General features: G+C 41.3%; 2 protein-coding genes across 3 annotated transcripts in view; one reads left to right on the forward strand and one right to left on the reverse strand.

Moving 5' to 3' along the window:
• Positions 1 to 581, reverse strand: part of USP33 (ubiquitin specific peptidase 33) — a 156,118-nt gene extending 155,537 nt beyond the window's left edge. The window contains exon 1 of the mRNA XM_083742942.1: positions 567 to 581. The gene's annotated coding sequence lies outside the window, so the exon portion shown is untranslated. The remainder of the gene's footprint in view (positions 1 to 566) is intronic.
• Positions 38 to 22,555, forward strand: GIPC2 (GIPC PDZ domain containing family member 2). 2 transcript variants are annotated; one of them, XM_083743117.1, is made up of 6 exons: positions 38 to 729; positions 9,151 to 9,336; positions 11,298 to 11,478; positions 14,234 to 14,343; positions 14,988 to 15,069; positions 19,665 to 22,555. In XM_083743117.1, the coding sequence occupies exons 1-6, from the start codon at positions 412 to 414 to the stop codon at positions 19,814 to 19,816; spliced, it is 1,029 nt and encodes a 342-aa protein (XP_083599243.1). In that variant the 5' UTR covers positions 38 to 411; the 3' UTR covers positions 19,817 to 22,555. The 2 variants fall into 2 exon arrangements, with proteins under 2 accessions (XP_083599243.1, XP_083599244.1); XM_083743118.1 differs by lacking the exon at positions 38 to 729 and adding an exon at positions 875 to 993.
• The last annotated feature ends 369 nt before the right edge of the window (positions 22,556 to 22,924 follow it).

Genomic DNA, 22,924 nt, shown 5'->3' on the forward strand with positions numbered 1-22,924 from the left:
AGAAGTGAGCTGCTCCCGGAGCTTACCCTGCTTGACTTCGGATGGTTTAGGGTTGCAGTGCTTTGGTGAGGACTGCAGCCTTAAAGGGGCAGGTACTCTTGAGTGCTCAGCGTCCGTCCATCCATCGCTGGCGCGGCTCTAAAGCCAGGGCAGCGGGGGGGGGGGGAAGGTCCGGTGCTGCGAAAGCGCGCGCAGGACGCGCGCGGTTGCTCGCCGCTGCCCATTGGCTGCCGGGTGCCATCACCTGCCCGCCGGGTGGGTGAGCCGCGAGGAGATGAGCGCACAGCCCTGAATGGGCAGAGTCCAGGCAGCAGGGCGAGGAAGGAGCAGCAGCAGGTGGTGGTGGCGGCGCCGGTTCTGCAGCTCCCCCCACCTCGCCCTCTCTGTGGCTGCGTCCACGCGCGCGGGAAAATGCCTCTGGGGCTGAGGGGCAAGAAGAAAGGCAAGTCCAGGGAGACGTCCACGCTGGTGGAGGGCGAAGCCCCCCTGGCGCGGGGCAGGGGCGACGGGGGCGACGACGACGACGCCAGCGGCAGCAGCGCCGTCGGCGGGGCTGGCGTCGGAGGAGGCGCCGCCGCCGCCGCCTCCTCGGCGCGCCAGGGCCCCATCCGGCTGGTGTTCCACACGCAGCTGGCGCACGGCAGCCCCACGGGGCGCGTGGAGGGCTTCGCCAGCGTCAGGGAGCTTTACGCCAAGATAGCCGAGGCGTTCCACATCGCCCCCAGCGAGGTACGTGCCCAGAGGGGACTGGGCGGTATGCCCCCCCCCGCCTCCCTCGTGAACGGAAGCCCCCCGCTACGGGGGATTTGTTCCAAATCTGGCGCCCCCCTTCGGCAGGGGGACAAAAGCCCCAAAGCCGACTGGTCTCTCTCGGGGCATCGGCTCTTTGGTTTGGTTTGGCTGCTCACCTCCGACGCTCTTCCATCACCCCGAGCGTCGTTCATATCTCCATGTTTGGGCGAAATGTTGGGCTTGGTTGCCAGTTCTCGCGCGGTAAGAATCAGCTTCAAGGGGGTGGTGGTTTAGTCCAGAGACAGAGCTTTTTGGGTGGGTGGTGTGTTGTTTTTAAGGGATCTTAGCAAGGAAGTGTTTCTGGAAATTGAGGTAATGGAGGGTGGGTGGGTGCCTTGCTGCCTATAGGAGTAGGCTGTAATAAAAACGCACTCCTCACATGCTCAGAGGCCCTCTTCCCCACCACTTCACTTCACGAGTTTTCTAGGCCACACTTTCCTTTCCTTTCTTCCTGCTGACTCCTGAAACAACAAAAAAGTGTCCAGAATTGCCTTTGTGGGCATTTCATCTGCTCTTAATTCTGGGCCACCCCTGTATTTCAAAGCTCCTTAAGGTATTTTTTGGCAAGAGGGGCTCAGGGACTGAGTAACTAAGTGTGGATCAGCCGATGGTGCTGATCTCTCCTGGTTCAAATAACAGTGAAACACTGATTGATTGATTGATTGATTATTATTAAAAAGGTGCCTCAGAGTATAGGGGGAGTGTGTTTTTCTGTGCTCAGCAGTGCTTGGCCCTATGTATCTCCTGGAATCATATATGTAACACCTTGACTTACATGATGAAAGAAAGTTGAGAATATATAACTGCACCTGCCACCACAATGCATCCATATGATAACTGAAGTGCAGATCAGGCTGTTATTAGGAGCCAACACAGACCATTGCACAAACCCACTGCAACTGTCTGAGCTATCCTAGACTTGTTTACAGAGAAGTTTTTCTGAGTTCAATGAGACTATCCTGAGGAATATCTGTTTCGGATTGCAGCCTGTATCTCTATTTTTCTGACACGCGGTGGAGCTTTAAGACAGGGGTGAAGAATCCACAAACCTCTAGATCCAGGGGTAGCCAACATGGTGCCCTCTGGATGTTTTTGGACTACAACTTCATTCAACCCCAGCTGGCATGGCCACAATGGCCAGGGATGGTGGGGGTTGCAGTCCAGCTGCACCACATTGGTGACCTCAGCTCTAGATCTTGTTGGACTCACATTGACCCTGACCTTTGGCCATGCTGGCTAGAGCAGATGGGTATTGGTGCCCAGTGGCATCAGAAGCATCTCTGTTTCTCTACCCTTGCTGTAAGGCAATGACTAGTGTGGAAAGGTGCATTCTAGACTTCTCCATGTGAGTCGGGTGTCACTTTTCTGCTTCAATCACCTTGTTTTTTAAAAAATGTTTAATTTTGGGGGGAGGAGCTCATGAAAGTGGTAGATGTGTGGATTTTCTCACACCCTTTTAGTATAAGCACATGGTGATGTGAGGATTCTGATTCTAACTGGAAGTCATTACAGAACTGTAGGTCGTAACTGTGTATTCATGAACAGCACAATATATGGGTGCAATGTTATGCTTGTGTCATGAGACTTGGTAGCTTTTTAGGGCAAAGTCTTGCTCCACTGAACAGTTTGGCTGTCGTTTGCAGTCATTATTGTACCTGAAGCGGAAAAATGTTATTGCCCTGAAAGTAATAATAATTAAAAAAACTAATAAACTATATAATCAATAATTTGTCCTTTAATGGCACCTGAAGACCTGCCACTTTAGATAGATTGTCTCACTGTGCCTAATGACTGGGCGGGGGCTCTGCAGCTATTGTTCTGAAGAGAATGCATTTAAATCGTTTGATGGCATCTATCAAACCTCTTAGGTTGGTCAGGTTCCATTGTGGTTTGTATAATTGCTTCTGTAAAGGTTGCTAACCTTAAACCAAAGGCAGCATTTTTATTCATTATCCAAGTGGTAATTGTCCTATATGTGTAGCTTTGAGCACCGAAAAAGAAGCAAGCCTGAACACATGTAATTATACTCCTGGCTACATGGATCATTTTACCTTGGCATTGCAGCTCGTCACAATAGTATCTCTTCTTTATTATCATGAAGAACAATAAGGTCTTTGAAAGACAGTGAAGTTTTCCCCAGTGACGAAGAACTGCAAAAGTTATTTCACACCAGACATGGTCTTCAGACTGGTGCACTATCGTACTAGCAGCTTGCAGTACATAGAAATGGGCAACTCTTATTCTTTTTATTCCTATGCAAATAAATCCTGTAACTAGGAGTTTCTCGGAGTTCTGTACCTGGTCATCCATTACTTAGTTTATCTTGAAGTATGATGGTGTTTAACTTTGGCCTTGTTTAAAATTGATGCACTTTATTTAACACACCCTATGCAAATCAGGGAAAATATGCTAGTGATATGCACTGTTGCTTGGGAGTAGGTCATTTTATAAAAAAACCTGGAAATGGTAGTAGCTTGTTTGCTTCTTTCATCAGTGCAGTAGAACTTTGTTCAGAGGATCATGAGAGAGCTGGCTATATGATACAAAAATAAAATAAAATTGTACATAAGCATTTCTATTGTAAACTGTCCTGAGATCTTTGAATGAATGAAGGTATGGGAATTTAATAAATAGAAATTCTTCTTGAAGCAAGTGCAAAATATACAAATCATTCCATCAGAATGCTGCATAAGACTTGGACATACAATCTCTGTTTATCATCTTTCTTCTAAAATTTGGAACAGGCATGGAAGAATTCTAATTCCTACGTTGGTTTTTGCAAACTATGTGAAGGAAATGTTTAGACTATTTGGCTTTCATCTACTAGGAACTGTGAATTATAATGAAGCGGAATTTGTAACAAATGGTATACAGATGAAATGCCGTATTGTAACATCAATCATACATTTTTTTCCTGCATTGTGTCCAATTATACTTTTCAGTGCCATTGTCAATGATTGCAACATGGGCTCAAGTATTAGTTCTGTGTTTATGGAACTTCTGAATGGTGCTGACAGCTCAATTTCCAGTAAAATAAACACATTCCTCCTTTTAGAGCATGGAGGATTACAGCAAGCTACATGGTTTAATTAACATAACTCCTTTTAGTGGCTCAGATTTCAAAAAGATTTCTTCTTGGTGTGCTTTGCATCCATTTGTAAATCCATATATCTATGGTGGCTCTGTGCAGTTTTCTTGCACACTTTATTATTGTATTTTTATTTCTAGGCAAAGTACAAATTACTTGATTGCTTCTTGCTATAGCTCAGAGGGAGTTGACTTTGAGGGGATCTCTCCATTTGCTAGCATGTCACTAACGCTTTATAAAGGTGAGAGTGGACATATTGTGGAAAACAATCTACCTAGTTACTCAGTTCCATTAGATAATTAAGTAGTATTGTTTCCATTCCTCTACACACCAGTCTGTGCCGTCTCCATTTCTTGTTGAACTTATGCCTGTTTCATCTCCCTCTACTGATTATCTGTCTATATTTTATGAGATTTATTTCTGAATTTATATCAGAAAAGGATTGTGCAACCTGCATTTCATCCTGTGTTCAGTTCGATCACTACTTAACACCAGGGTTTTTTTAAGGGCTGAAAGTTATGTACTGCATTGCTAACATTAACACAAAAAGTATAAAAGCAAAGCCCCTTTTTGTGTCAGCAGTGAGTGGTAAATTCTACTATACATTGTGGCAACTTGTAACTTGAATGTATTTGGAAATAACTGAAAACAAAGGTGCATTTAAGACTCACACAGGAAACAAGTAATGGATGTAGAATTCTCTTGCTCTAGGAATAGTTATTTCAGTGCTGGTTACTGTAAATTATTGAACAGTAAGTTAAACTTGTTGGTGAAGTGAAACTCCGATACAGCTAAAAATAAATCCAGGGCTTTCTTGATGTTATGTCATTCCTTGTGTGGATTTCCCATTGAATCAGTTGTTTTTAAGGACTCTACATTTATCACCGTATTACTATGCAATTTGTTCTACGAGTCTATCCCTTGCTGTTTCACCCTGATTGGACCTTTCTCCAAACTAGCATCCTCCTTTAGGAGGCTGCACTAGGGATAGCAGCAAAGGGAGGAAACAGTGTTGAGTCAGCAGAAATTCTTTTTTGAGGCATGTGTGTGCTCCACTTCCACAACCTTTTCATAAAGCCTGAAAGGAGGACATAGACAAAACCAGAGGAAGTGGAGTTTGTTTGCTTTCTATTAAGAGAAGTATGAGCCAAGTCCCTCCAAACCTTTACGAGAATATGAACACTTAAGCTCTGGAATTTCGGCAGCAGCATTATTATGTTTTTAAACCAAAAACAAACAAACTGAGTTTGATATGAAATGAAAAAGAACACTCAGTAAATGTTACAAAATGCTGTGGTATTAAAATGTCTCCTTATAGGGAGCATATAACTCCACTGGCTACCTAATTGCTTCCAAATTCGTCAATGTTGATGAACTTGGAAGCAAAGAAGTGAGTACCTTTTTACAGACCTGGATGGCATGGGTTTGGTAGCCTTCTAGAAACATCTTCTCCCATACATTCCCCCTGCCCGCCCACCCCCCCCCCCCGTTCCCTGAGGTCTGGGGTAGAGACTCTATTTCCTGCAAAATATTGTTGCATGCCACCTCAGTCTCTGAGCGGTGCAAAATTCCAGGGGTGACAGAAACTTACCCAGGGTTCATTGTTCCCTTTGGATTGAGGTACAGTGCTAACTGTGGTATCTTTATGATATGTGGTTTGTTTACAAATACATACTATCTGAGCCTACAGTGGAGGGGCTCACAGCATTAACACACCAAGAAGGTGTTTTATTATTTCGGGTTCATTTAGCGCTTTGTTTTTGTACAAATATTCTTTTACAATATTTCACATTTTTTTGTATTGCTGTTGAAACATGTTAGTCACCTTGAGAGATTTCTATTAAGAAAAGTGACCTATATAGATTTTAAATAAATAAAATGTTCATGTTACTATTTTAAGTTTTTCTCTTGTGCTTTTTTTGCAATGTTTATTCGCAACTTGAGTTACTCCTTTAAGAGTTCAGGGGGGAAAACATTTTGTTGTTCTGCCATTACTCTCTTGTATCAATCAATCAATCTTCAGTATTACAATCACAGATCAGGCGTAAATTACAGTCAAACAAATGCAGTTAACAGTTTAAGGTAAAGGGACCCCTGACCATTAGGTCCAGTCGTGGCCGACTCGGGTTGCAGTGCTTATCTCGCTTTATTGGCCGAGAGAGCTGGCGTACAGCTTCCGGGTCATGTGGCCAGCATGACTAAGCCACTTCTGGCGAACCAGAGCAGCGCACGGAAACGCCGTTTACCTTCCCGCTGGAGCGGTACCTATTTATCTACTTGCACTTTGACGTGCTTTTCAACTGCTAGGTTGGCTGGAGCAGGGACCAAGCAACGGGAGCTCACCCCGTCGTGGGGATTCGAACTGCCGACCTTCTGATCAGCAAGTCCTAGGCTCTGTAGTTTAACCCACAGCGCCACCCGTGTCCCATAGTTAACAGTTTAGAGGCTAGCAAAAGACTGTTAGGAATTAACAGCACCTTAAGGGACTAAGAAATGGGCGTGCTTTGTTGCACATTCACAGTCACTCTTGGAATGGATTGCTGAGTGCTAGTATGGTTGGTAAAAAGATTTAATCACCAATTTCCTAACAATGCATGCTGATGCACAGAATTTTGTCACTTTCTCGTACAGAAATGAATTCTTGCTAGAAAAATCCAGAGTGGAACGAATAATCCAAGTTCTAGTTTGGCTGACATTTCTTCCCCAATGGAGGTGGCATAAAATTGGTTCATGAAGAGGCGGCAGTCTGTTTGTGTTGCCCAGTTGCAGTTCTAAATTGAGTTAGATCATCTCATGTTTCTAAATATCACATTTCTTTTCTGTTGCCAGTTGTATCTAGTCAAAGGTGTGAAACCAGTTATGAGATTATAGCTGTATGTTGACAAGGTCGAAGTAACAAGAATATTTTTTTTAAATGGCAAATGCCCTTGATATTTTTTGAAAAAGAAAAACAACAGGACTGCAGTGATTTTGTTAATGCGAGTCACAAGGCCTAGCAATGCTAATATCTGAGGAGCTTGGAAATTGCTATATGGAGGCACTACAATTATTTCCTGAATGTTTTATCAGGGCTGAACCATATTTTTAGTACTGCTTCAGAGTGTTAATTAGCTGAAAGTTTTAGTTGATCTGCAGACTGATTGCAAGTTAAAATTTGTTGAGAATGAAAAAGCACTTTCTAGATGCAAGTCACATAGAAATAATGGGTCTTCTCATTGGCAAAGCTAGCAAAAACAAGGGTTATGAGGGCTTTTCTTTTCTTTTTTTCTTTTTGTATCTAAAGCTAGTGGAAATTTTGTATTTCAGTATGAATTAATAATGGAATAATTTAAAAAGCCCACAGGAAACTCAAACTGAAAATGTTTATTTGAATATTGAATTAACCATTTCTTAATTAACATTCCTTAATCTTCCACAGTGATTATGGATTTTGAAATTGTTCATGTTTGAAGGCTCTGCTATATTAATGTGACAGGTATATTAGAGAAACCCAAATTAATGAAATGTAAAATAGCAAAGATGGCATTTGCTTCTAACAACTCATGGTAGCTTTTGTTTATTGAATTGCAATTTTGTGCACTTAGGATACATTTAAGTGTTCTCTCCCCCCGCCCCCAATTAATCTCAAAGTCACCTATACTGAACTTTTGGTAATATGCAAATTCATTTTATCTTTAATTGGTTGGGAGACATTCAGATAAACAAAAATATCCTGAACTTGGCTCTTGTTATAGGGTTCATTATAATTGCAACTTGTTACCTCACCTGGGTTGCTGGGTAGACAGTGCCATATCTTTCCAGGCTCTGTAAAAGCAAAATACTTTGAATCAGATAAGGCTGCAATCCTATACACATTTATTTATATAAACAAAAATCTTTTTTAACCTGGGAGTAAACCCTATTGAACTCAATGGGACTTACTCCTGAGTAGAAATGTATAAACAGGACTACTTCTTGCACTTAAGGGGGGGGGGGGAAACCATTAGCTGATCTGAAATTATGGGTATTATGTTCAGATGGTTACTATTGAGCCCAGGCTGTACTTGGCTGTGAAACAGCACACAGCATGCATGTAACCAAACTGTAGCAGAGTGTAGGTTGTACAGTGCAGTTGTGCTTTAGCATACAGCTGATGTCAGGCTTGTCTGAACATTTGTGTGGGTAAAACCAGTATGTGCAAAACCTTATTCCTATTTAGATGAATTTTAATATTACTGGTTTCTGGCATTAGTGAAAAAGGAAGTCTCAAGGAAGACCCAGCATTTATAATTTGCTCCAGGAAGTACAAAGTTCAATGCCGGTGAATTGCCCTAGTTGAAGGATTACTTCCATTGGCAGTAACAACTTGTTTTTAAATTGAACAAATTCATGCAATGTAGCATAACTTTTTAGCAACATCTAAAGACATCTCTGTTGTGTTCCTTTTTTCTTCTTCTATTCAGATCCTCATGCTTATGCCCCTCTTATAGATCCACTGCTTAGGATACCTAAGGAAACACTTCCTTTGCAAAACTGTAAAAACAGTGTTCCTTCAGTCTTAAATTCTTGAGTTTTTATGTTACTGTTGCACATCACCCCCAATCTCCAAGTGTTACAAGATTCCAGAGATTTCCAGGCGGCTTACACAGGGTTTCGTAGAAGCTTGGATAAAGAGGGGATGATAAGTGCTGAAACAGGGTAGGCAAGACACAGTTTTCTCCACTCTTTTCTACACCTCAGTCTCCGTAACTTTCACTTTTGAGCACCTTCATGCCAGCTTCTACAAACCGACTCCTCTAACTGTAGACTTAAAGACTTAAAAACTTATTAGGCTCCTACCGACCTTCTCAAGTATTGGTTATCTTCCTGCAAGACCCATCTTGCAGTACTTAGGGGAATGTTACTTCCCATGAGATATTTTACATTTACTTCATACGGCAAATATTTATGTAACATAATTATTGCAGAGACTTTGGGAGATCATTGTGTGTAAAAGCCACAGCTGCATAATTTCAAGGTTCTGCTTCTGTGGAATATGTCCTACAATAATCCATGGGTGACACAGGCTTTCTCCATGGAAAAGCCTCTGGGATCAACCTACACATAGACAAAGGGATCACGTGCTTCAGACTACAGGAGCACTTTGAAGAGTGTAGAAGCTTTCACAGGGTACAGCAGTTTGCACCACCTGCATTCATGGGTCAGTTTTGTTGGCCATTGTATGATGTTAGTCATGGGTGTATGCCAGGTGTCTCAGATAAAATGCATTTGTTTCCTCTTTTTTCTTGTAGATTATGTTTTGTACTTTGAACACACACAAAATTGATATGGACAAGCTCTTAGGAGTGCAGATTGGTCTCGAAGACTTCATATTTGCTCATGTAAAAGGAGTCAAAAAGGAAGTGGAGGTTTTCAAATCAGAGGAGTCACTTGGGCTTACCATTACTGACAATGGAAACGGATGCGCCTTCATAAAGGTAAGAATAATGCCATGAGTTGTGAGGGATCCGAGCAGAAATGGAGTTGCAAATTGTTACAAATACTTCTTTGTGTTGGCAAGAATGGTGTAGTGTTGGCACTATGGAAGTAAGTTAGCAAACATCCAAAAGCAATAATTTGAATAGGGGTATTGAAGAATTATACTCAATGGATGTTCCCACTTGGAGAGAGGTCTTTTTCACTGATTTCTTCTTTCCCCTTCAGCCCTCAGAAAAGCTTATTCAGACACCTCTCATCTCAAACTTCCACTGGGCTTCAGTTCCTTTCACAAACCAAAGGAACCCTTCTGTTCATGGAAGGGCAGTTTTGGATGCAACTCGTTGTTAGAATACATGTAACTCAAACAAAGTCAGCAACATTTTATTGACTATTATACGGTTATTGGTAGTGGTAGGCATGAAGCAGTATGCTGGCTTGTTTAGGGACATGTCATTAGCATACATGTGTACTGGTCAAGAGATGTGTTTTCCAAACTCAGTGCAAAAGTAGATCTGATAGTAGGAGAGCCATTACAGGCAACAACTGATTGATGCACATTCAACTGGTGCACGCACATGTGCACACCGCTGAACCCAGGCGTGACCCCCAAAGTCACTAAAAGGGTGGAATGGGTGCGAGGTAGAACAGAACATTTACATGGACCCTGCTGACATGCACAGATGTCCGGAGCGTAACCCCCACGCGAAATGACAATTGCCTGTATTAGATTTTCCAACTAAAATGTAAAAAGCCACAGGGTGGAAAAACTGGGTCAGGGCAACCCTGACATTAAAAAACAATATAAAAACCACCTGGCCAACTTATAGAGATTTAGCAGAACACATACAGTATATTTTAGTCTGCTATGGGTTGGTATGCCCTGTGCTTTCCGAATGGAAGTGTCTCAATCATGGAGGAACTGAGGTCCAGCAGTAGACCAGGCATAGGCAAACTCAGCCCTCCAGATGTTTTGGGACTACAACTCCCATGATCCCTAGCTAACAGGACCAGTGGTTGGGGTGATGGGGATTGTAGTCCCAAAGCATCTGGAGGGCTGAGTTTGCCTATGCCTGCCTCTGAAGAAAGGAGGGGGGCAGTGATTTTTGCCAATTCTTCCTTCTGCCTGCAGCCTGTTATGCCACCCCCATGCTGTTCCAGAGGGTCCCACAATCCTCTCTAGCAGCTTTTTTCGGGGGGGGGACTGCAGGGGGAAGGTGGGACTGGTGAAAATTATATTTGCCCCCTTTCCACAGCAGAGTGCCCTTGCTGATGGAGTTTCGCCCATGGGTTTGTCTGGATGCAGCGTTACAAGTGTATTTAATCATCCTAATGATCTAATATCTTACTGGGAGTGATAATCACTTTGTTCCCAGAAACTGCTTGGTGACCAGAAATGTATTCTCCCTAAGAATTAAGTCGCACAATATTATAACTCAGCAGTATCATGTACATTTTATGAACATGTACATGGAGTCTGAGTTCTTGATTGCACAGTATGCTTGCCTTCCTTAAGTATTGATTTTGATAAGTATGAAATGTTATTTGTTGCATGTCTAGCCTGAGTTGCATTGTCTGCACTGAAGGTACAGTTCCAGCAATCTGCCTGTGCAAGCACTGTTCCATGCTTACCAATTATTTATTTTTGTTAACAAATTTTATATGAAACTTTATTGTAAAAAATGACAAAAAACTAACCTATTTCAAAAGTGGTAGGGTTATAAGCAGCAAATCAATTCAATTGAACAATAAGATTATAAATTATATGGGTATCCTAATTTGGGTAACTGGGCTCTTTGTATCCTTTTACAGTGCTTCCTTGTTTACTCCCTCTAGCTCAAAAGGTGAGCTTTGTGGTTTGTATTTTGTGTATGTCATACTATGCACATCATAGCCCTTTTGGCCCAGGCTGTTTGTTTACTGCATTCATCGCAACTAACAATAATGCCTTTTTATCCAACAGAGAATTAAAGCAGGCAGTCTTATTGACCAAATAAAACTGGTATGTGTTGGTGATCACATAGAATCTATAAATGGAAAAAGCGTAGTGGGCTATCGCCATTATGAAGTTGCTAAGAATTTAAAGGACCTGGAGAAGGGTCAGACATTTACGCTAAAATTGATAGAGCCTATGAAATCATTTGGTGAGTGACATGTATCCGCCATAAATTATACCTGTAGTTTCCTTTTGTATTTGATTCCAAATTGGGTAAAACTTGGCCTGTTTGATTAGTCAGAGGAAGCTTAAGCAATTAGAAGGGTGAGACATAAAACGAACGTTGTCTTATTAAGCTAATTGCAGCCACCCGTCATGTATGATGCTCCGCTTGGGGTTCCATAAACTTGCTTTTATCTCTGTGTGTGGGATCATAACAACAGGGGAAGCCTAAATGCAGGTTGCGGGGGGGGGGGGTATTTTTTGGCATTAAGTTTCCCACCAGAATCACCTTAGTTAGGCATGAAGGAAGCCTTCTGCTGTTTCAGGTCTAATTCAGCAGGGGGACAGACTGAGCATGGTACCCAGACCTCTGTGTTTGTGTTCTGGGTGCTGTGTAGCAGGCTCAAGCTATGGGGACGTAAGCAAGAAGGCTGGACACTGAACTGCTGGTGAACTGGGATGAGTTGAAATAAATGGCTTTATTACTAGATCTTGTAGGGAAACAGTCCTTTTAAAATAGTATTTTGATATTCTAATTACTGATTCTATGATTCTTACAGATAACTATTTTAAATTCCGCTTTTACTGTGTTTTAACTTTTCAAAACCTGCAGTAGATGCTACATTTATTCTTGCTTTAAGATTGTTCCGATGCCTTGATTTTCACCCCATGCCCAATTGCCTTCCCGTACTTCCTGGTACAGTAGTATGCTGGGTCAGTAAGGAAGTCACAGAGGATAAAGGGCTGTTTGGGTAGAAGCAGCCAGGAAAATGAAATACTTCCACTTGGTGGCAGCAGCAAAAGACCACAGGAGGGAGCCAAGATAGTAGGTTGGCTCATCTCTTCTTTCCCTCTCACAGTGCAGTCTGTGCCGTCACATTGACAGTAATTATTGGGTAGGTTAATGCAGAAGAAGCTAGTCCTTCAGATGCCATGGATCCAGACTGTTTAGGACTTTATAGGGCAAAAGCAGCACTTTGTCCTTATGTAGAAACCAGCTGCAACTACAATATAGCACAATTGTACTGATAATGGTTCGAACACAAGACTCATTTGTCTGAAAGTGTGATGTCAAACAAAGCATGGTGGACCCTGTGCTGATTCTGATTTCATTAAAAAAAAAATCAATTCAATTAGCTGCTAATCTTCTACGCTGATGTGGCTACCTTCTTCAGATAGATGACCAAACAAATCCTAGGTTCTCTGAATGATCTGAGGCAGTTTTCAGGAGTGATGCCCAGTGATAATACTTTGTTTTTGCTGGCAAGTCATATTACAGCCTTTGGAAAACAGTGATAAGTAATTTCTGAAGCTTGATTTTGTAAAAGAAAAGAGGGGTAGGGAATAGAGAGAGGGCCTGACCTCTTCTTCTTCTTCTTTTTTTTTTTTGGAAGGGGAAAAGCCTTCCCTCCTTTTTAAAATAACATTTTAAATTTTATTTTTATTTGCTTAAATATGTTAGAAACCTACCTGAGTGGGACAGGGTGGGATAACAATGTAAATATTGTTTTTAGCCCTATGACACTGTTGTGGAGGACTTTTGGATGGCTGAAACATCATCATCATTATTAATTTGCCTGCCCTTCAAGGCTGATTACAACAATTAAAACACAATGTGAAAAACAGTTTAACACAGCTTAGAATCATAAAACATGAGGTGGACCCTCCAAATATGCATTCCAAGTGCCAAAAGCCAGCGTAAAGAGTTGTAAAGGAGGTAAACATATACTGCAGTTGTTCTTGGTAGGTTTATTCTGTGTCTGCCTTTCCGTCCACAAGTATGTAGTCCATTTGAGCTATGTGGAATTTCGTTCCTAATTTTTAATGGGATGTAGTGTTGCCCTCTGTCTTTAGAGAGGTAATACAGAGCATTTGATTGCAGAACACTTGCCTACCTCGTTTTATTATTAGCTGCTTTAGTATAATTCCAGAAAGTTCCCAATTTCAGTGGTATCTCAGGTGATTGAACTTGGGGCTAGTAGAAGGAAAGGAAAGGTATAAAATAATCAGCAGAGCTGTTGTGCATCCTAGCGGACACTTGGTGTCAGAATGCATGCATTTAAAAAGAGGCATTTAAAAACTGTTAATGCTGGTAATGTCTGCAATAGCATTATAAGAACATATTTATTTCACAAAAATTGTCTACTGCTTCATTGTAATAAAACCTCAAAGCGTTTACAGAAAGAATAAAACAATAAAATTATCTGTACAAAACAGTAAAAAAAAGGGCTCAAAATAATAATAAAGACAATCAACAATAAACTAAAAGCAAAGTTAAAGCACATGTCAATATTCTATAAGTCTGAATAGGCTTGCCAAAACATATGAAATATTTCTGAAAAATAATTTACATAATGTTTTGAAAGTATTTTGCAGATAAACACCCAGTAGCTTAGATTAAGGCTCTAGGGAGTACTAAACTGTTAGTAAAGAAACTTTTTCTAAAAACAAGCAGTCTTTGCTGGATCTTGTCTATTTACTAAGTTTTTACAGGTTTTGCTGTATGGATAGTTAGTGTTCCTGCCAGAGCTCTTAAGAAAGTGTTGTTTGAAACATTGACTTTTCCCAGCAGTTTAACAGCCCTGCAGAATCCAGTTTAGATGTTTGTGTTGATCGATTGCCAATCTCCATCACATTGCAGAATGTGACCCTAATTTTGACTTGCCGTTTTATAATCTAAAAGAACAACTATTATTTTTGGATTGCAATTCCAAATTGCCTAATTAATATGTCTGCTACAGAAATGATTGAACCACGGTCGAAAGGTGGAGGTTTTGCAGAGGGGAAAATCTCCCGAGGGAGAGAGACTCTTCGACTGAGATCCAAAGGCCCTGCAACAGTGGAAGAAATGGTGAGCTCCAACATCAAAACTTAAGTAGCCACAGTTGAACAGATTATAACAATAACAAAACACTGGGGTTTCTGTTTTCCTTCTTAAACGTTACATAAGGGAAAATCCTAGGAATTTAAATGAGGATTACTTCCTGCCAAGACCCAATTGTGGCATTCCTTCATTATACTAGTACAACAAATGGAGGTTCTCCTCCTTTTCTTCTTTTATTGGAAAGTGCTGTTGATTAAAAAACCACCCTGATTGTGAGGTATTGTTTTTTGAAAGCAGGTTATGTACCTTTCAACTTGTGTTTGTGTTAGACTATAGCTTTGCAAACTACGAAAAGTCTACCTTAGTTTAATTAAAACATCTTTCTAAGACAATCCCACCCTAGACAAATTCCCCTCCTTCCTTACTTGCCTCTAATCGGTGGTGCTGGGATGAGCTAGAGAGGTGAGCACTGAGAACAGGGAAGTTTTTCTTCCTTCTCCCCCACTCTCTGTCACCCGGGTACCTGGGCAACTGCATGTTACAATAATCCAGAGGACCATAGCGGATGTAGTTCTCCTGCTTCTGCAGAAGAAGGGGAAGGGAAAGGGTCGGAAAACCCTTCCTTTGGTCCGAACACCGCTTCTCACCTTTGTGTCTTTGTTTTGTCAAAGCCTTCAGATGTTGAAGAAAAAGCTACTAAGAAGGTTGATGATCTTCTTGAAATGTACATGGGAATAAGAGACCTCGAACTAGGTAAGGGTGTTTATGGAACTGCGAGTAAAGTAGTATCCCCTGCACAAGCCTACACAAACTTACACGGGACTAAGCCCAGTGAGCTCAATGGGGCTTACTTCCGATGCGACATGTATGAGATTGCGCTGAAAGTTTCCTTTCCTGTTCAGCTGGAGAGCTGCCAAATCTGAGTCTGAGCATCTTCTGTAAGTGTTGTAAATGTCTCTCCTGCATCCTACATTTTGTTTGCAGTTTTCAAAGTGTGAGGAATTCTAATATGGGTCCAGATTTCCGGTTTGTTTAAATTTTGCATTGCATTGTAACAAGCATTTTAACATATTAGCCATATTCAGGCATTTGGAATGCAGCCTAGAGCAGCACTCGGGTAGCAGAGGCTTCACCCTCCCATCCTCGCCAACGTTGTCCTCTGTGTTTTCCGAAGCTACTCTATGAAGTGGGGAATCCTCCTCAGCATGTGGAGGCTCCGATGCGTTTTGGAACTCCCATTTTCCAGATGTATGCTTCCCATGTGTACAGAGGATGGCTTCCCCGATGCAAGCAGTCGCCCTGTAAAACGGGAAGGGCGATAGCAAACAAGACGAGAGGTTGATGCTCATGCGCAAACTCTGCTCCTCACACGCTGCTGTAAGCCATATTCAGAATGACCTGGATATAGAGCTATTATGTTCCCAGAGCCACTGCCGTGGTAGGCTAGGAATCCAATTAATTGACCACATTAACATATGACTCTCCTGTCTCTCTTCTCGCAGCACAGTTTCCAAGATAACAGCAGAACCATTGTAAGCTCTTGAAGATAAGCTGTCCAAAACATATAAATGACTGCTTTCATGCACAGATCCCATTGCAAAAGAGATGTGTGGGGTTGAAACCTGCATGCTGCATGTGTGTGCTGCATTAGATCTCACATATATATCTTTAACGGATGATGATGATGATGATAATATATTATTATTATTATTATTATTATCATCATTATTAATATGCCACCCATCTGACTGGTGGCTGGCGTGGTTAACTTTTGAAAACACAAATCTCCTATTTGGGACTTGATCACACCGAACACAATTATATATATGCCTGCTCAGAAGTAAATCCTGCTGAGCTCAATTGGGCTTTCTCTGAGGTAAACGGGTAAAGGATTGCAGACTGAATGTGTATTCCATCTCTCCCAAACAATGAATTGGTGCTGCTGGAGCTTAAAGGTAAAGGTAAAGGACCCCTGACAGTTAAGTCTAGTCGTGGATGACTCTGGGGTTGCTGCGCTCATCTCGCTTTACTGGCCAAGGGAGCCGACGTTCGTCCGCAGACAGTTTTTCCAGGTCATGACTAAGCCGCTTCTGGCAAAGCCAGAGCAGCACACGGAAATGCCGTTTACCTTCCTGCTATTTATCTATTTGCACTTTGACGTGCTTTCAAACTGCTAGGTTGGCAGGAGCTGGGACAGAGCAACGGGAGCTCACCCCGTCGCGGGGATTCGAACTGCCAACCTTCCGATCGGCAAGGCCTAGGCCATGGGTAGGCAAACTAAGGCCCGGGGGCCGGATCTAGCCCAATCGCCTTCTCAATCTGGCCTGTGGATGGTCCAGGAATCAGCGTGTTTTTACACGAGTACAATGTGTGCTTTTATTTATTTAAAATGCATCTCTGGGTTATTTGTGGGGCATAGGGATTCTTTCATTTCCCCCAAAAATATATATATAGTCCAGCCCCCCACAAGGTCTGAGGGACAGTGGACCAGCCCCCTGCTGAAAAAGTTTGCTGACCCCTGCCCTAGGCTCAGTAGACCACAGGGCCATCCACTGTACCGATAATGTAGATGATGAATATATGCAAGCATATCTAATTTTTTTTTGGGGGGGGTGCATTGCATATTCCACACACTGTTCCATGTGCAATAGGATCAGGGCCAAGTTTTCAAAATGGGGTTGTTGTTTTTTGTTGCAATCAAAGCATACACCAGTTGTCAATGTATATTGTGTGTGGAGCCACTGTATCATCTCTGCGTATCTGAGAGTGCAAAGTAAGGCAACAAAATGAGCACATCTTGTTGTGTCTAATGGTTCTTATGTCAGTGTTCTGTTTATATCTAACAATTAGCTATCACAAATCTGTTAAGTGACATGATGCCAGTTAATTTCATACCATGGTGGCATCCATTGGTGATTGACAGAAGAGACACTCTCAGTGGAACTGGGATGGATGTTTTTTTTGCCAATTCCTCTTCTCCCCTTCACCACCAAACCTGCTTTTGAGGATCCCTCCCAACTCTCTAGAGCAGATTTAGATGTGGGGGGCAGAGGGCACTACCATGGGGAGTGCCAAAGATGGACTACCTCCCCGTTCCGCTGATGAATTTCCACCCCCCGTTAGCAGGATTCCTTTCACTGTTGGATACAAGCCCATGACGGCAGATATGATCAATCACTCAGCGAAATGAAAAGTGAAAAGTGGATTCGTTCCAATAGCACCGATTACTGTTCAGTTAGGAATTTCATTTGTATTACTCATGCTAAATTAGCCTAATCACTAGGACTGTGAAATGCACTCAATAGGGAGAAGATTAACGCTTCCCCATCCCCACTGTGCTCATTTCAGAAAAGGAGTTTACTCTTAGGTAACATAGGCTTTCAATGTCCACTAAATGATGATCCCTGCAAAGTCATTTGAGGCATAGAAGTTTACAATATAGCTGAGTGAGAACTCTTTGCTATTTGAGTGACATGCAGATCAATTACAAATTAAAAAATGCACATATTTTTTGATATTACACTAGATACTCAGCGGCTGCAAATGTTTAAAACATGTGACATCTTCTTTTGAACTGTGAACCCACTGGCTGAACCAGCCGGGATCTAAAGGTGACATGTGTACCTTTCTGAAAATGGACCTTAACACTGTAATTAATAAAAAAATGTTTTTAGTAAAAGGTGCCTGTTTGGGGCACGTTTTGCATGTAACTTCCTTGCAACTACTCTAGGCACACTTTGCTTGGAAGTAAATCCCACTGAAACCCATGGGATTATAGTTAAAGTACTTAGGACTGTGCTATAAGCAAATGCAACTTAGCTTGCACTTGGGATGCTGAAAAGAATTTCTCGTGAAAAAATGCAGACGGCAACTCTATAACTAGATCAGAAGAACTGGTGATGTTTGACACTGTAATGGTGAATCTGTTGCATGGGTTTGGGCCCACAGATGGAGTGTGTGGTTTTTTAAAAAATATTATCTTAACTTTATGGAAGGTTTTCTAAGAGGGCCTTGGATCTCTTGAAAGTCTCTTGCTTTGATGTTCACACAGGTAGGTTACTTGTATGAGCAGAGGTTTTTCCTTAAGAACCAGCTCCTGCTCTCATCAAATGAACCCATGATCCTGTAAATGTGTGTAGAATTGCACTTGAAACATTACAATATTTGTACAGTACTAGAAAATATATATTTTAAAAATATAAAGGTTAACATGTAAAAGCTTATAACATTATACAATATAGCAGTCCTTTGCAGTGAGCACTAGGGGTCAGTACATGATCACTGAATACCAGCAAACCTTTGATGCTATATAAATGTGACGCTCAAAATATAGAAGTGTAACTAGAAAAACCTCTTAATAAAACAATTTATTCACTACTAAAAATGTGGTGGTCACTAGAATTGTGGGCTTTTTTGGGTCAAAATCTGAGCTGAACTCTAATGTTTTCGTTCTGACAAACGTAATACAGTATGTTTGACTCAAATGCAATGGTTTCTAAGATTGTTTTCTAGTGATACTTCAGTACTAGACATATTACCTTAACCTTTTTAATTCACCGCACAGTTCATTCTCTTGCACACATAGATTTGGATCCAGAGAACCGCAAGTAGAAGAAGATAACATTTTAATGAGGTTCCACCAACTTTTCTGCAAGTGCTTGTGAAAGACCTTTTCTGGTGCAGCTCCAGTCCAGGGTGGAGTTACAGTGCCAGGAGCATAAGGAAGTTACAGGTGTTAGCATATAAACTCCAGTGAGCAATAATAAAAAAAAGGCTTTAAAAGAGCTAGAGCAGAATTTGTGTAACAGCTTATGCTAATGGAAGAACTTCCCTGCACTTTCCTTGCGTGTGCTGGTTTCTGGCCAGGAACATTCCCTCTGTTAGTGAAGGGCTGTTTCTGGCCAGAGTGAAAGGGCACCTTTGAATCTAAACTATTTTGTGTGCATGTGTGTCATTTGATGTGTGTCGAATTGTAGAGCTGGAAGGGACCCTGAGGCCTATCTAGTCCAACCCTCTACAATGCAGGATTTTTTTGCCCAATGAGCTATGCCCTTCCTTAAAACACTTTCCAGCCTGATCCTATACAAGTTTTACTCTGAGCATTGGCATGGGTATGTAGGAAGTCAGTTACCACATCTTAAGAAAGCATGCCCTTAAGACATGTTTCATGGACTTCCACCAGAACTTGTCCTTCTAAACTATTAGAAACTTGATGAATGTTCTCCCTTAATTTTTTTTAAATTTGCATTTTCCACCAGGTTGCAATTCACCCCCCCCCCCCAAAGCAGGTCATCTATAAGTAATCACTCTATTTCATATTTGTGTCTCTGACACTTTTTTCCTTTTAGCTGCAACGATGGTAGAAGCTGGGAAAGGCAAGAACAACCCAGATGAGTTCGCCATTGCCCTCGATGAAGCTTTAGGAGACTTTGCCTTTCCAGATGAGTTCGTCTTTGATGTGTGGGGAGCCATTGGTGACGCGATGCAAGGACGGCTTTAATGAGCATCAGAAAACTTTGTTGGAGCACAGTATCAGCTTGTGCAAAGTATATATCTATAGACATGGCATGGAATAGGGAAAGCATCTGAATGTTCAGAAATCTGGATGAAGTAAGCTGTTATTTAATGCTGATACAAATTCCTTTAAAATAAAGTTGAGTTCAAGACTGCACTCATGAAGCTTTAGGCTCATATGAGCACTTAATCTGAAATACTTTGCAAAGCAGTTTTCTCTGCATATTTACTTATATAAATGAATATGGCTAGTGGTTAAAGAAGAGGGCAGGTTGACTATCCCATGAAAATGGAGTGTGTCGGAAGGCATGGTGCCAGTACCTGGTGAACCTGAGCAAAATTTCATTGAAAAAAATATACACTTTGTGTCTATTATTCTTTCCCAATTACTCCAGTGGGTACAATGCTGCATATCCAGCATTTTCTTCCCCAAAACAGTACTTTGAGACTGTGAGGGTAGAGGAAAGGCCATCATTGCTGGAGTGTATGTTTTGCACTTCGTAAGCCCTTGGGACTTAATTGGGATTTTGGGAAAGCTGGGAATGTCTAAGAAACTGACAGCTGCTACCGGTACTGAGATATATGGAGTATTAGTCTGACTCAGGATAAGATAACTTCATATTTATGCTACTGTATAAGCAGGCAGATGAATTATTTCACCATGTTTTATGGTGGTGTTATTATGGATACGAGTCTCAGAACTTTGGCACTTTCACAAATGATTTTTAAAGCAGTTTTGGCATTTCCCACTTCTGTAAATCAAATGGGAAAAAACAATAACTATGGATGGAATGTACTTCTCGTTTTACAATGCCTTCTAGATTCCCTTTCTGTATCAATGCCATTCGAAGTGACACATCCCAAATTAAAGTTCAGTTTTAGTGTCACTTAGGAGAAAGAAATCTTTTTTCCATTTGTTAGTCCTGTGGATGAGTGGGCTCAGATGAATGTATTAGTACAAAATGCTCTGGGAACAGTGCGGAACCCCCCCCCCCCCGGCCTTAAATTTGAATCTTTTTTGTTGTTCTTGTGTGTTAGAAAAGTAAAGAAAACCTTATGCTTTTGGGAAGCTTCACAAATGTTTTGAGGCTTTACTAGTGAAGGGTATCAAAGTGAAATATCTAAGCCAGGTGTGGTATGCTCTACCATAGAGTTCCACAAAACAACCTGTTTTTTGCTATGCCCATTTATTTTGGACAAGTCGGATACAGGGGAGGTTCCTAGGAAATGGGTGGGACTGCTCTGTAGGTCATTTTGATTATTCGAGTTGCACTGTTGCATGGAAGATACGTTGGTTGCTTTAAAAAAGCAAAAGTAATTTGTAACTATTTATTCATGTGATGATGCTGCAATAATGGTGTAAATATCCTTAAGATTAACCTTTGGTTTTTTAATATATATGTATATGTAGTTTTTGTAAATCTTGGAATATTGAGGAATTGCTAATGTGCCAATGATTGAAAAAGAAAGAAGATGAGAGAAATGATACAAGATGCTGAGCTTTAATTAGAATGCATCTCTTTGAGTCTACAGAAACCTTTGAGCAGCACACATCTCTTATTCGGCAAAATGAAATATTGCTAATCCTGAGCATGTAGAGAAAAGGCTGTTTACTAATAAAGGATGTTTAGTCACATAAGAGATGAACCTTGCAAATAAAACTTTGCTACTAGTGAACAGGCTTCTTGGAATGATGGAAAGAGATTGGAAGTAGAAAACTTCTTCCGCCCCCCCCCCCCCCCCGAAGCTGTTAAGGTGGTTGTCTTATGCCAGAAGCTTAACCTGTCTTTGACACCACAGAAATGAAACAGAAGTGTGAAGCCAGTAAACTGAGACTCTGGGTGCTCCCAGAGGGGGGCTTAATATTGCAAATGGGTGTCTGGCAGCAGGTTTAAAAAAATAATTATTATTGGATTTCCTTCAAATGCATGAATCCAAATTAACAGAAAAAAAGAGCCGGCATTTGATGCTGAAAAAGTTGTGTGAACACTCCAAAAAAACTTGGATAAATGAACAGCAAATTCCCGTGAAGGCAGAGACTCTAAAAATGAAAATACTGAAATGATTTAAACAAGATGCTTTTTACCACAACAGTGCCTAGAACAGGGAAGGACAACTGATTTAATGTTATACAGAGATTTATCTGTGTGATTTATGCAAGAAATCAAACAATTTGAGGAGGGTCCACAGCATGGAGATGAAGTCCACTTGAATACATTATAAAAACTGTTAAAAGTCACTACAAAGCTATAGTCCTATAGATCTGACACAAGGGGAAGGCGAATATGCAATTTAATATGTTTTGCTTAAAGCATGATTGGAATTAAAGTTGGTAGGACTTCTGCTTATATGGATGAGTCCTGCCAACTTCAATTCCAGCCTCTCCTGCCCCCTCCTCTCTCTCATAATATGCTGAGTTTGTTATGCAGTGCTTCACTTTAAGTTCACATAATTCTGTTAATTACTTTTGTTTCGTGTGTTTTGTGTTCCATAAAGTTGGGCTGTGCTTTTTATTGTTTTCTGCCCTTCAGGTTGAGTTCTAAGCAGTCCAGAAGGATGACTGGAGCCAATAATTAAAATTTGTTTCACAAACAGTAACTTCATATGAGCCAAATGTCTCACTTGAGCAAAACCGAAAAGAGTTCAACTTAACTTGTGCAAATGCTGTATCTTTGCAATGTTCTTTTGTATTTGGATGCTAAATAAACAAACCATATTTTCTAAATGACTTCCGAGGTTTGCTTTTTATGATCTGAGGTGTACATTTGTAAGAATCCTAGGTCAGAAAGAGAGATAAATGAGCAGAATTACACGGGGAGTCACCGGCACACAAACCCCCTGCTCTATGACTGCATTTTGAAATAGTTACTGTGCCAGGAATCTACATTGCAGGAATCTAGAGAGGCCAGAGGGCAAAAAATGCTTAAAATGGCAGTAGCAATCAGTTACTAGAGAATATCAAGCCTTATAAATACCAACTTTTCGGACTCTCCTGTTAGGCTTCCAACCACTTGGGGGAACCAGCATTTGTGTCTTCAAATGCAGTATGGATTGTTCGAGTCTTACCTACATGACACTTTCACTTGCGACTATG

This window comes from Podarcis gaigeae (genome assembly GCF_964106915.1).
Source record: "Podarcis gaigeae genome assembly, chromosome: 6".
NCBI lineage: Eukaryota > Metazoa > Chordata > Lepidosauria > Squamata > Lacertidae > Podarcis > Podarcis gaigeae.